This window comes from Pogoniulus pusillus, chromosome 13, assembly GCF_015220805.1.
Source record: "Pogoniulus pusillus isolate bPogPus1 chromosome 13, bPogPus1.pri, whole genome shotgun sequence".
NCBI classification, from domain to species: Eukaryota; Metazoa; Chordata; class Aves; order Piciformes; family Lybiidae; genus Pogoniulus; species Pogoniulus pusillus.
In genome coordinates this window covers 16,170,836-16,183,853 of record NC_087276.1, presented here as the reverse complement: position 1 = coordinate 16,183,853, position 13,018 = coordinate 16,170,836, and the positions used below count along the sequence as shown (strand labels likewise).

Genomic DNA, 13,018 nt, shown 5'->3' with positions numbered 1-13,018 from the left:
GGGTGGCACTGGGCTGACTGGAAATGCCCTGGGAGCCACCACTGAGTGCTCAGGGTTACAGTGGGAAGCAGCAAGGCCAGCCCCAGCTGCGGGGTGCCCACGGCCTTGTGCTGGGTGTAAACACAGTTCCTGCAGTTCAAGGAGCAGCTCTGTCCCTGGGCGGATCACCTCTCCTTGGGCAGTATGAACAGCTTGTAGGACCTGGTGGTGCTTCATGCTGCTCTGAGCCTTCTGTCCCCCTCCGTGGTGGGACAGAGGTTACCAGCCTGAACCTTTGTGTGCCCCCAGATCCTCCCCTGCTGACCTGCCCGTGGAGTGCCTCCATGCTTCTGGAGGGCTCAGGTCTGTCAGGGGAGAGGTGGGAGACAAACCAGCACCGAGTGATCCCTCACCACTTTGCCCTGGTTGCTGAGCACCTCGTCCTGGGCACAGGTTATCAAAGTGTCTGCAGATTAAAAAAGAAGTTGGAGGTTTTGGGCCCCTCCTGCTGCTCTCCACGTTGCTCCCAGAGCTGCCTGCTGTGCTGTGCTGTTGCTGTCTCCTCTCTTCAGTCAGCAGCTCCAGGAGCCCCTCGCCTCTTCTCCGCTGGCTCCAAGCACGGCGCCGTTTCTCCGGAAACCAGCAAACATCCCTGGCTGAGCCAGGAGCTTTGTTCTGCTCTGCTTTGGCATCGTGGACACAAGCCCTGGTTTCTGCCCTCAGGTTGCTGCTGTGCTGCTGCAGAGCTGGAGCTGAGGAAGGTTGGCTCCACAGGTGCTGTCAAGCTTGGCCTGTCATAGACTTGTAGAATGGCTTGGGTTGGAAGGGGCCTCAGAGATCAGCTACTCCAAGCCCCCTGCCATGGGCAGGGATGCCTCTAAACTAGGCTTGATTGCCCAAGGTCTTGTCCAGCTGGGCCTTGGACAGCTCCAGGGAGGTTGTGGATCACAGACTCACAGAATGTGATCCACAGCCTCCCTGGGCAGCCTGTGCTAGACTCTCACCACCCTCACACTGCAGAACTTCTTTCTCAGCTCCACTCTAACCCTGCTCTGTCTCAGCTCCAAACCATTTCCTCTTGGCCTTGTTCAGACACCTTCAGCAAAAGTCCTCTGCAGCCTTCCTGCAGGATCCCTTCAGGCACTGGCAGGCAGCTCTGAGGTCCTGCTGGGGCCTTCTCCCCAGGCTGCACACCCCCAGCTCCCTCAGCCTGTGCAGAGCTGCTGCAGCCCTAGGATCATCTTTGTGGCCTCCTCTGGCCTCACTCCAGCAGCTCTGTGTCCTCCTTCTGCTGGGGACAGCAGAACTGGAGGTGAGGCCTCAGCAAAGCAGGATAATTAGTTCAGGGGAGAAGCTCTATCCACATCTTAGGCTTGAGGAAGGTGAGGAGGTGTTCTTGAGGCTCCGCACTGTATCCATTCCCCACGCACAGGGTGCTGCAGCCTTGTGTTTTGGGCTGAGTTGGGTGGCTTCCCAGGCCCTGGGACATGTTACGGTGCCTTCCTGGCCCTGAGGCCTCAGCCACAGAAGCAGTGACCTTGCTGGTGTGTGTGTGTTCATCTGTTAACGTTTTCCAGGGGCAGAGTGGGCATGGATAGGTTGAGTGATTCCCCTGTGCAGGAGCATGTCTCACCAGGCATCAGTCATGGCTGTCAAGCCCTGGCCAAGCTCAGCTCCATCAGGAAGGCTGAGGAGGGGCTATTTAGAAGGGCTTGTAGCATAGGGACAGGCTGGGAGAGCTGAGGCTGTTCAGCCTGGGGAAGAGAAGGCTCCAGGGAGACCTTAGAGCAGTATTCCTGCACCTTAAGTGGCTCCAGGAGAGGGCCTTTTGACAAGGGCTTCTGATAGGATGAGGGGCAGTGGTTTCAAACTGGAGTAGGGCAGTGCTAGGTTGGACACCAGAGGAAGTTCTGCATGAGGAGAGTGAGGAAGACACTGGCACAGACTGCCCAGAGAGGTGGTTGAGACCCCTCCCTGGATACATTCAAGACCAGGTTTGGTGTGTCCCTGGACAGCCTGCTCTAGTTGGAGGTGTCCCTGCTGCCTGCAGGGAGGTTGGACAAGATGCCCTTGGAGTGTCCCTTCCAGCCCAGTGCAATCTGTGGCTCTGTGACCTGCTTCCCCCAGCAGAAGTTCCTCCATTTGCCTGCTGGTTCAGTGTAGCCAAGCTGGAGATGGAGGAAGCTGAGCTCTCCCTGCTCCTTGCCATGCTTTGCCCCCTGTGCCATGCAGCTGCTCCAGAGCTGCTCCTGTAGGATGGCTCAGCACACTGGCAGTGTACTGTTGCACTCAACCCCCCCAGCCCTGGCAGGGCTTGAGTGCAGCTGCAGGTACTGAGTCTGATCTCTTGATTGCAGAGGGCTGATTATGTAAGAGAAGTGTGTGATGGTTGGAGCAGGAGAGGCTGTGGAAATCAGTGTCACTTCTCACCCAGCCTACTTGAGCCTCCACCTGGTTCTTTCTCCTCAGTGCCTGTACCTTGAGAAACCACCACGGAGACCTCTCAGTTAAGCCCCTTGACCCAAGCTGAACCAGCTGCTGGCCTCCAGACAGCTGAAGGCTTCAGGGCTGGGATCTGAAGGTAAAGGCAAGGCAGCTGCTGCCATGTCTGGCCCTGTCCTTACTCTGGGCAGGAGATGTTCTAGCCCTGTAGAGCAACCTTCTGCTTTGCTTTCATTTCTCCACGCTCGTGTGGATGAGTTGAACAAGATGCTCAGACCCACATTTCTGTGTGCAGGGAGGCACTGGAGGTCCTGCATCCCAGACACAGCAGTGTGATGCCCAACAGACCCCAGCAAAGGCCTGCCCTGCCCTTCATATGGGTAGAGCCCAGCAGTCCCCTGGCCCACAGCAAACCAAGGTAGGCAGGTCCCCAGCAAAGAGGATGCAATTTGAAGTTCCTTGTGAGCAAGCAACCTGCACTGACAGACAAGAAGGCAAATAGTCTCCTGGGCTGCATTAATGAGAGTGTGGTCAGCAGGGCTAGGGAGGTTTTTTTCCACATCTGGAGTCTTGGGTCCTGTTCTGGGCTCCCCAGTTCAAGAGGAACAGGGAACTGCTGGAGAGAGCCCAGGGCAGGCTGCAAAGCTGCTGAGGGGCCTGGAGCAGCTCTGGGAAGAGCAAAGGCTGAGAGCCCTGGGGCTGAGAGCCTGCAGAAGAGCAGCCCCAGAGGGCATCTGAGCAGTGCTCAGCAAGAGCTGAACGAGCTGTGGGGGGCAAGAGGCTGGGGCCAGGCTCTTGTCAGTGGTGCCCAGGGACAGGACAAGGGGCAATGGGCACAAAGTGGCAGCCAGGAGGTTGCAGCTGAGCAGGAGGATAAAGTTGCTGTGAGGGTTCTGGAGGCCTGGAGCAGGCTGCCCAGAGACATTCTGGAGTCTCCTTGTGTGGAGACATCCAAGGCCCATCTGGATGTGTCCCTGTGTGACCTGCCCAGAGTGATCCTGCTTGAGCAGGAGGGCTGCACTGGATCATCTCCAGAGGACCCTTCCAACCCCTACCATTCCGTGGTTCTGTGCCCAGCTCTCTGCATGTTGGCAGGAAGGGAGGAGAGAATCTGCTGCTGGCACCGAGTAGTGAGGAGAGGAACAGGCAGGTTGTGCAGAAGAGCTCAGCTATGTAGGGAGCTATTTTTAAACTGATAGGTTTGGACAACTAATTTTGGGTTCCTTCAGCTTCTGAAAGTGGACCAGAAAATCAAGGCAGGCTGTTGTCTTCTCACTAGGCTGAGCAAAAGGCTGTGCCCCGCTGTGACTGTGTCCGGGAGCTTTTAGAACAGGCTGGTCCCAGGCCAGGCTGCTGCCTTCAGCCAAGGCTTCCTAGCAGTGAGTTGGCCTGGCCCAGGGCAGAGGTCCTGGGCATTGGCAGGCCTTCTGGAAAGGAAGGGATCCAGTGCCATCTGACAGAGGTACCAGGGTTTGGGGAGTGTCTCTTGCAGGTGGTCTCAGCCTGAAATGAACCTCAGGAGGAGGTCAGCCTGGTGAGGAGAGGCTGAGGCTATTCAGTCTGGAGAAGGCTGAAGTGAAGTTGCTGTCCCTGGAGGTGTTCAAGGAAAGCCTGGATGAGGCACTTAGTGCCTTAGTCTAGTTGACTGGACAGGGCTGGGTGCTAGATTGGACTGGATGAGCTTGGAGGTCTCTTCCAACCTGGTTGATTCTATGATTCTGTGATTCATCAGTGCTGATCATGACTTCCAGAGAGGGTATCAGGAGGATGGGACCAGGCTTTGTTCAGTGGTGCCCAGTGGCAGGACAAGGGGCAATGGGCACAGACAAGAACATCACAAGTTCCATCTAAACATGAGGAGGAACTTCTTTAATGGAAAGGTGCTGGAGCCCTGGAGCAGGATGCCCAGAGAGGTGGTGGAGTCTCCCACTCAGAAGAGATTCAAAACCCACCTGGATGTGTTCCTGTGTGCACTCTCCTAGGTGCTGCTGCTCTGGCAGGGAGGTTGGGCTGGGTCATCTCCAGAGGTCCCTTCCAGCCCCTCCCATTCTGCAATGCTTGTGTGACAGCAGAAGCCCCTAAGAACACCATCCTGGCCTGGGAGCCGTGATCCACAGCAGCAACAAATGGCACCAGTAGAAGTCCCAAGGGCTCTCCAGGGATGGTTTCTGGGAGCCTTTTTGTCCTCTAGGCAGGAACTTGGAGGCCATTGGTTTTAGTGGCTCCCTCTCTTGGCCCAGGACAGACCTGCTCACCATGCTTCAGGGGGTTGATGCCTTTTCCCTCTGAGAGCTGCTACCCTTCTCCTCCATGGTTTCCAGAGCCCTGTGTGCTCGCTGCAAAAGGACTTGGATGTGCTCAGCTGCATGTGCTGCCTAGTTATGGAAAAGCAGATCTTCAGCACAGGGAGTGGGACAGAGAGATTTGTGCCTGCCTTTGAATCTTGCATCCTCCTCCTGGGGGACACCTCTGACCTTGGAGGCAGCAGACCTGAAGACCCTTAAAGAGCAGGGGAGCGAAGAGCTGATGGCCTGGGATGGTCCAGGAGAGGAGCTTGAGGGGAGGCAGAGGGGTGAGCTGCTGTGATACCCAGGCAAGCTGAGCTTGGGATCAGGGCAGGAGAGGTGACTGGGTTGTGCTGAGCTGGCAGGCAGTTTGCAGCAGGGTTGCAGGGCCTGTTTCCCTCAGTGCACTCCCTCTGCACTGCTGTCAGAGGGCAATGTTAATTAGCCAGGAATTGAGTTATCTGGGGATTGCATTACAGAGCCATCCTGACCTGCCTGGCCTGCTTGCCAGTGGAGCTGGAGCTGCTTTCCAGCTGCAGGAATGGTGCTGCAGGTGATGCTGCTCCACTTTGCACTTGTAGTTGAAGCAGAGGTGGGATCTGAGTGTCCTTGCTGCTGGTTTCTCTCCTGACGGGAAGCTGGAGCATGGAGCTGCCCTGGGCAGCAGGGAGCTGTCACCTCCCCTCCTTTGGGGGTCTTTTCCACACTAATGTCCTGATGCATGTCACAGAGTCCTAGAATGGGTTGGGTTGGAAGAGACTTTCAAGATCATCCAGGACAGGGCAGGGACACCTCCCACCAGCCCTGGTTGCTCAAGACCTCATCCATCCTGTCCTTCAACACCTCCAGGGTGTTTGTGGATCACAGAAGCACACAATGTGATCATAGATCACAGGTCACATTGTGTGATTCTGTGATCCACAACCTCCCTGGGCAACCTGTGCCAGTCTTTCCCCACCTTTATTGCAAACAATTTCTTCCTCCTCTCCACTCTCAGTCTCCCCTCTCCCAGCTCAAAGGCATTGTCCTTCATCCTGGCGCTCCCAGCCCTTGTCCAAAGTTCCTCCCCAGCTCTCCTGCAGCCCCTTCAGGTGCTGGAAGGCTGCTCTAAGGTCTCCCTGGAGCCTTCTCTTCTGCAGGCTCAACAGCCCAAACTCTCCCAGTCTGTCCCCACAGGGGAGGTCCTTGCTGTGTGGCTTGTTGGGCTTCGAGGCTGCAGCCTGGTGGGGCTTGGGCACTTCTCATATGCAAGAAGTGACAGGACAAGAGGAAACAGCCTCAAGATGTGCCAGGGGAAGTTCAGGTTGGATATGAGGAACAATTTCTTCTCATTAAGGGTTCTCAGGCACTGTCCCGGGCTGCCCAGGGAGGCAGTGGAGTCCCCAGCCTTGGAGGTGCTCAAGAAACTTGTGGCCATGGCAGCTGGGGACAGGATTTGGTGGCCAAGGTGGTGTTGGGTTGCTGGTTGGACTGGATGCTCTTGGAGGCCTTTTGCAGCCCAATTCTGTGGTTGTGTCTGCTGCTGTCTCCTTGAGCTTCTGCCCAGAAGCAGCTTCTAAGGCTCTTGTGGCTCCCTCTGCTTCACCTCTCCTGCTGCTGCTTCTTTCTCCTGTGAAAGGAGATGTTGTCTCATCTCCTGCCATGGTCTGGATGAGGATGAGGAGAGGATCTCAGCAGTCCCTGCTCACCTCCTGTGCCCACACAGCCTGGACCACTAAATGCTGTGCCCTGCACCTTGACCTGGTTGAGAGGCTTTAACACATGGCAAACTTGGTCCCCATAGGAGCCTCTCTCAGGGGGCCTGAGCATCTCTCAGACATGATTCCTCCCACTTTGTTTTTGGGGTGTTTTGAACACGATCTTTCAGCTTCCCAATAGCAGGCCAATATGGAAAGACATCTACATGCTGCAAGTCTTTTGGGATAAGGGAGAAGCTTCCAGCTAAAATTAGTCAAGAAGATGTTTGTGGCACTTGTGTTTCAAAGTTCCCAGCATTGCCACCTTAGAATCAAAGACTGGAATTATAGAGCTGCATCTACATGAGCAGAAAAAACTGATTCAGTGTGAGCAGGAAGTGATTTGGTGTGCAGGTGGCAGAGCCCTGGAGCAGGCTGCCCAGAGAGGTTGTGGAGTCTCCTTCTTGGCAAGCTTCAAGCCCCAACTGGGTGTGCTCCTGTGTGACTTGCTCTGGCAGAGGAGTTGGAATGGATGATCTCCAGAGGTCCCTTCCAACCCCTGCCATGCTGTGACTCTGTGACACAAGCAACTCTATGAACTAAAATCACTTCTGATGGGGTGAAGGCTGCAAAGGTCAAATTCCAGGTGCCCAGGCCAGGCACAAAGTGGCACTCAGGAGGCTCCTGCTAAGCAAGAGGAGAAAGTTGTTTGTTGTGAAGGTGCTGGAGGCCTGGAGCAGGCTGCCCAGAAAGGTTGTAGAGTATCCTTGTGAGGGTAGTTTCCAGGGGCAGCTGGGCATTGTGCTGCTGGGCAAGCTGCTGTGGGTGCCCTGCTTTGGCAGGGACGTTGGACTCGATGATCTCCAGAGGTCAATTCCAACCCCTACCATGCTGTGATTCTGTGACCTGTTTTCCAACCCCTACCATGCTGTGATTCTGTGACCTGTTTTCCAACCCCTACCATGCTGTGATTCTGTGACCTGTTGAGCTTGAAAGAGACTTTGGAGATCATCCAGTTCTACCTCTCACCCACGACACACAACCCCACCCCTGCTGCACAGCTGCTGCCACTAAACCGCCTCCTGCAGCACCACATCCGTGTGGCTTTGAAATGTCTCCAGGGATGGGGACTCCACCACCTCCTTGAGCATCCCAATGTAATTGCCTGCCGAGGGGCCAGCAGGAAAATGCCTGTGGGTCTGTGGATTTGCTTTATTTTTTTCTGCAACAGATCACAGAACCACAGTAATGTTTGGGTTGGAAAAGGCTTTCAAGCTCATCCTGTCCAAACAGCAACCCACCCTGGCCATCAAACCCTGTCCCTAAGTGCTGTGAAAGATTGCTTCAACACCTCCAAGCCTGGGGACTCCACCACCTCCCTGGGCAGCCTAGGACAGTCCCTGACCACTCTGGCAGCAAAGAATTTTTTTTTCTCATCCCCAGCCTAACCCTCCCCTGGCATAATTTCAGGCCATTGCCTCTCCTCTCACCTGAGACAAGGGAGCAGAGCCCAAGCCCTACCTGGCTGCAGCCTCCTCTCAGGAAGCTGTAGAGCAATGAGGTCTGCCCCCAGCCTCCTCTTCTCCAGGCTGCACACCCCCAGCTCCCTCAGCTGCACTTCTTAAGATCATTGGTGCTTATTAAAATAGCCAAAAATCAACTCCAGCCTTGCTGTCCATTGCTGCTGTGTGCTGGTGCTGCGGCAGGCTGAGCTGGAAATAAGAGTCCTAAATCCAGTGGCAGTGACTCAGCCCAGGGCCTGCTTTGCAGAAGTGCTGAGCACCCTTAATCCCATGAGCTGGAGCAGGCAGCAGGAACTCAGCATCACCACGGCTGAGCCCAGCTCTTCCTCATAGCAGTGTCAGAAGGAGCCTGAGGAGCTGGAGCTGAAAGCTTCAGCCTCTTTCAGGTGGAGTGGTGCTGGCAGTCAGCAGGGAGACCTGCAACTAGAGCAGGATGCTCAGGGCTCCCTTAGGTCTGACCTTGAATGTCTGCAGGGAGGGAGCCTCTGGCACCACTCTGGGCAGCCTGTTTCAGTGTCTCCTCACCCTTCTTGTGCAGTTTCCTCCTGATGTCCAACCTAAATCTGCCCTGCTGCAGTTTGGGGGTGGGTCACAGGGTGCTCAGGGCTTGTGTGGCTGGATGGAGCACAGTCACAGAACCCTTTAAGAACTTTAGATCTTATGTTGGCCCAACCATTAATCCAGTACTACCAAAGCCACTGCTAGACCATGTTCCTCAGCACCATGTCTACAGGTCCTTCAGATCCCCCCAGGGATGAGGATTGAACCACTTCCCTGCGCAGCCTGTGCCAGGGCTTGTCAACCCTTTCAGTGTTCAACCTAAACCTCCCTTTGTACAGCTTGGGGCTGCTTCCTCTCATCCTGTCACTGGTGAATGGGTGGATGGACGGATGGATGGATGGGTGAATGGGTGGATGGATAGAAGGAAGGATGGGTGGATGGATGGAAGGATAGGTGCATGGATGGATGGATGGGTGGAATGGTGGCTGGAAGGATGGGTGGGTGGGTGGGTGGGTGGATGGATGAAGTTTGCAGATGACACTAGGTTGGGTGAAGTGTTGTTCACTGCAGGGCAAGAAGGCTCTGCAGAGGGCTCTGGCCAGGCTGGAGCCATGGGCTGCGACCAATGGGATGAGGTTCAACAAGGCCAAGTGCTGGGTCCTGCACTTGAATTAAAACAACCCCATGAAGGCTGCAAGCCTGGGGCTGGCAACTGCCCAGTGGAAAAGGACCTGGGGGTGCTGGTCGAGGGCAGCAGAAGATGAGCCAGTGGGTGCTCAGATGGGAAAGGAGGGCACCAGCAGCCTGGCCAGGATCAGCACTGGTGAGGCCATAGCTTGAATCCTAGGTTCAGTTTTGTGCCTCTCACTCCAAGAAGGACATTGAGGGGCTGGAGCAGGTCCAGAGAAGGGCAGCAGAACTGGGGAAGGGACTGGAGATCAGGGCTGGGAAGGAGCAGCTCAACCAGCTGTTGAGCCTGGAGAAGAGGAGGCTGAGGCAGAGCATATTGTTCTCTACAGCTCACTGAGAGGAGGCTGCAGCCAGGTAGGGTTTGGGCTCTGCTCCCTAGTCTCAGGTGATAGAAGGAGAGGAACTGGCCTGGAATTGTGGCAAGGGAGGGTTAGGTTGGAGAGAAGGAAAAACTTCTTTTCTGCCAGAGTGGTCAGGGACTGTCCCAGGCTGCCCAGGGAAGTGGTGGAGTCCCCATGCCTGGAGGTGTTCCAGAAATGTGTGGCCATGGTGGCAATGGGCTGCTGGTTGGACTGGATGAGCTTGGAGGGCTTCTGCAACCCAAACAGCTCTGTGATTCTATAGGGATGGGTGGATGGCTGGGTGGATGGATGGGTGCATAGGTGGGTGTCCTCAAGCACAGTTGTGTGCTGTGTGTGAGTGCTGTCGCTGCACTTCCCCAGCAGGACAGGCACTGTGGCTGTGTGATTGTGGCTTCTGTCTGCCCAGTGCTGTTCAGCTCTTGCATTTCACCGCTGCCTGTTGCCCCCTTGGTGCTGGTGGTGCACAGTGAGGTGCAGGACCAAGCCTTGCTCCCCTGTCCTCTGCATCAGGCTCTCCCCAGGCTGTGTGAGGGCTCATCCCTGCTGTCTCAGGCAGCTGACAAGCCGTCAGACGTCAGCGCTGCTGTGCTGTGAGCAGAGTGGCAGTGCCACGGGAGGAAATGACATTTAGCTTTTGTTGCTTGATTGAGCTGCCTGGGCTTTGCATATCAAACCTAAAGAGGCTTTTTAGCTCTGCTTTCCCCTGTTGTTTGCATCATCGTGGCTGGGATCTGTCAAAAAAGGGGCATGGAGGAGAAATCACAGATCAGTGGAGTGAGTTGGGTTGGAAGGGACCTTCAGGATCAGCCAGTTCCAACCCACAGGCAGGGACAAATTCCACCAGCCCAGGTTGCTCAAGACCTCATCCTACCTGGCCTTCAACACCTCCAAGGAGGTTGTGGATCACAGAATCATGGATCCACAACCTCCCTGGGCAACCCATGCCAGTCTCTCCCCACCCTCACAGCCAACAATTTCTTCCTCATCTCCACTCTCAGTCTCCCCTCTCCCAGCTCAAAGCCATTGTTCCTTGTCCTAGCACTCACAGTCCTTGTCAAAAGTCCCTCCCCAGCTCTCTTAGAGCCTCTCCAGGTACTAGAATCTCTCTTCCCCATTAAACCTGTCCTTGCAAGGAGCTTTTCCACCAGAATCATACTGGTTCTCCATGAAGGTTTCTGTGCACTGGAGGTTGCTGGGTGTGTTTCTACTTCCAGCCCCAGTAACCTGGACACAGCTCTACACCAGAAGCTGGATTCATCCTCTCTTGCATTGTCATAGTGCTGGGCACCAACACAGCTGCAAGTGGAATCAATGTGTGTGGAGTCAGCCCTGCTTCCCCTGTCCTCTCATCCTCTTGGTGCTTCTCAAGTCCTGCTTTCATGGGTGTAGGTAGAGGTTTTGTTGAGTGTTACTCCCATGGGAGTGTGCAAGCTGGCAGGGAAACTCTAACCTGCTGGGTCTGACAGGCTGCAAAAGCACATCTGAGCTCTTGGTGCCATTGTTTTGGCTTTTGGGGCCACGTTGTGTCTAAAGCTGAGTGGTTTGCACCCACTGTTCCACCTGTATGCCCAGCTTCTGCCCTCCTTCTGCAGCTAAGAGTGGTCAGGCATTTGAACAGGCTGCCCAGGGAGGTGGTGGAGTCCCCATGCCTGGAGGTGCTCAGGAAGTGCGTGGCCATGGCACGTGAGGCTAGGGTGTAGTGGCCATGGTTGGGTTGCTGGCTGGACTGGATGAGCTTGGAGAGCTTTTCCAACCCAGGCAATTCTCCGATTCTATGATGCTAAGTGTGGGTGGGTGATCTCCTCCCCCCTTCAGGGGACTAGGCACTCCAGAAGGAAAGGGCTGCTCAGGGGAGAGCATCCAACTGATGTTCTCCTGAAGCAATTGGGCTGAGATAGGTCTCCTAAAGAGCTGGAGATAAAGGGGAGGGCAGGATGACTTTTTCTGGTCCCAGGAAGAAACATTTCAAAGACAAAAGAAATTGCTGGGGGCTTGATCTGCACCTTCCAACTTCCGCTCCAGAGGTTTTTAGTTTACACAACTTGAGATGTTGAGAGAAGGTAGGATGGAGCTAGAAGACTGAGACATTGAGGAGTTGGAGAATGTCCAGGGAAGGGCAGTGAAACTGGGGAAGGGTCTGGAGAAGAAGGCTGAGGGAGCTAGGGGTGTTTCGTCTGGAGAAGAGGTGGTTAAAGGGAGACCTCATTGCTCTTTACAGCTCCCTGGGAAGAGGCTGTAGCCAGGCAGGGGTTGGGCTCTGCTCCCTAGTCGCAGGTGCTAGGAGAGGCAATAGCCTGAAATTGTGCCGTGGAGGTGGTGGAATCTCCATGCCTGGAGGTCATGCCTGGGGCCATGGTTTGGTGGCCATGGTGGTGCTGGGCTGGTGGTTGGCCTGAATGCTCTTGGAGGCCTTTTCCAGCCCAAGCAATTCTGTGATTCCATGGTTCCATGACTCTAGTGAGGTCGGGAGCTGCCCCTTTGCCGCACAGCAAGCTGCTCTGCCTGGCTCGGGCACAAGGCTGTGGCCAGGTCACGCTTTATCTCCGAGTGATGGCTGTGACCGCGGGAGGAAGGGGAAGCAGTGCGGTGTGGGGCAGGACTGCCGCGGAGTTCTCCTCCGGCAGGGAGCCCTGGCCTGTGAGTCAGGGTTGCTCGAAAGCCTGCTTGATGGCTGTGTTGTGGCACTGAGTCAGAGCCGGGTGGGTGTGCAGGTAGGAAACACAAGCGGCAGCGATGCGCGCAGGGACCGGTGCGGAGCCGCGAAGGGAGCGGCAAAAGCGGCAACGACAAAAGCGGCAGCGATGAGCAATGGGAGCGGGGAAGGCAGCGGCACAAGCGTCAGAGATGAGCAATGGGACCGGTGCGGAGCGGGGAGGGCAGCGGCAGGAGCTCAGAGGGGCCGGTGCGGAGCGGGGAGGGCAGCGGCAGGAGCTCAGAGGGGCCGGTGCGGAGCGGGGAGGGCGGCGGCAGGAGCTCAGAGGGGCCGGTGCGGAGCGGGGAGGGCAGCGGCAGGAGCTCAGAGGGGCCGGTGCGGAGCGGGGAGGGCAGCGGCAGGAGCTCAGAGGGGCCGGTGCGGAGCGGGGAGGGCAGCGGCAGGAGCTCAGAGGGGCCGGTGCGGAGCGGGGAGGGCAGCGGCAGGAGCTCAGAGGGGCCGGTGCGGAGCGGGGAGGGCAGCGGCAGGAGCTCAGAGGGGCCGGTGCGGAGCGGGGAGGGCAGCGGCAGGAGCTCAGAGGGGCCGGTGCGGAGCGGGGAGGGCAGCGGCAGGAGCTCAGAGGGGCCGGTGCGGAGCGGGGAGGGCAGCGGCAGGAGCTCAGAGGGGCCGGTGCGGAGCGGGGAAGGCAGCGGCAGGAGCTCAGAGGGGCCGGTGCGGAGCGGGGAGGGCAGCGGCAGGAGCTCAGAGGGGCCGGTGCGGAGCGGGGAGGGCAGCGGCAGGAGCTCAGAGGGGGCCGGTGCGGAGCGGGGAAGGCGGCGGCAGGAGCTCAGAGGGGCCGGTGCGGAGCGGGGAGGGCAGCGGCAGGAGCTCAGAGGGGCCGGTGCGGAGCGGGGAGGGCAGCGGCAGG

At 56.9% G+C, this 13,018-nt stretch overlaps 1 protein-coding gene across 6 annotated transcripts in view; it reads left to right on the top strand.

The window, feature by feature from the left end:
* Nucleotides 1–13,018, top strand: part of LOC135180580 (ankyrin repeat and fibronectin type-III domain-containing protein 1-like) — a 250,354-nt gene that overhangs the window by 48,129 nt on the left and 189,207 nt on the right. The window contains exon 1 of one of the 6 annotated variants that reach the window (XM_064153125.1): nt 12,255–12,318. The exons of the other annotated variants lie outside the window; for them this stretch is intronic. Within the exon in view, the coding sequence (XP_064009195.1) occupies nt 12,260–12,318 (59 nt within the window). The 5' untranslated portion in view covers nt 12,255–12,259. Of the gene's footprint in view, nt 1–12,254; nt 12,319–13,018 lie in introns of those variants that run through there. 6 annotated transcript variants of the gene reach the window in all.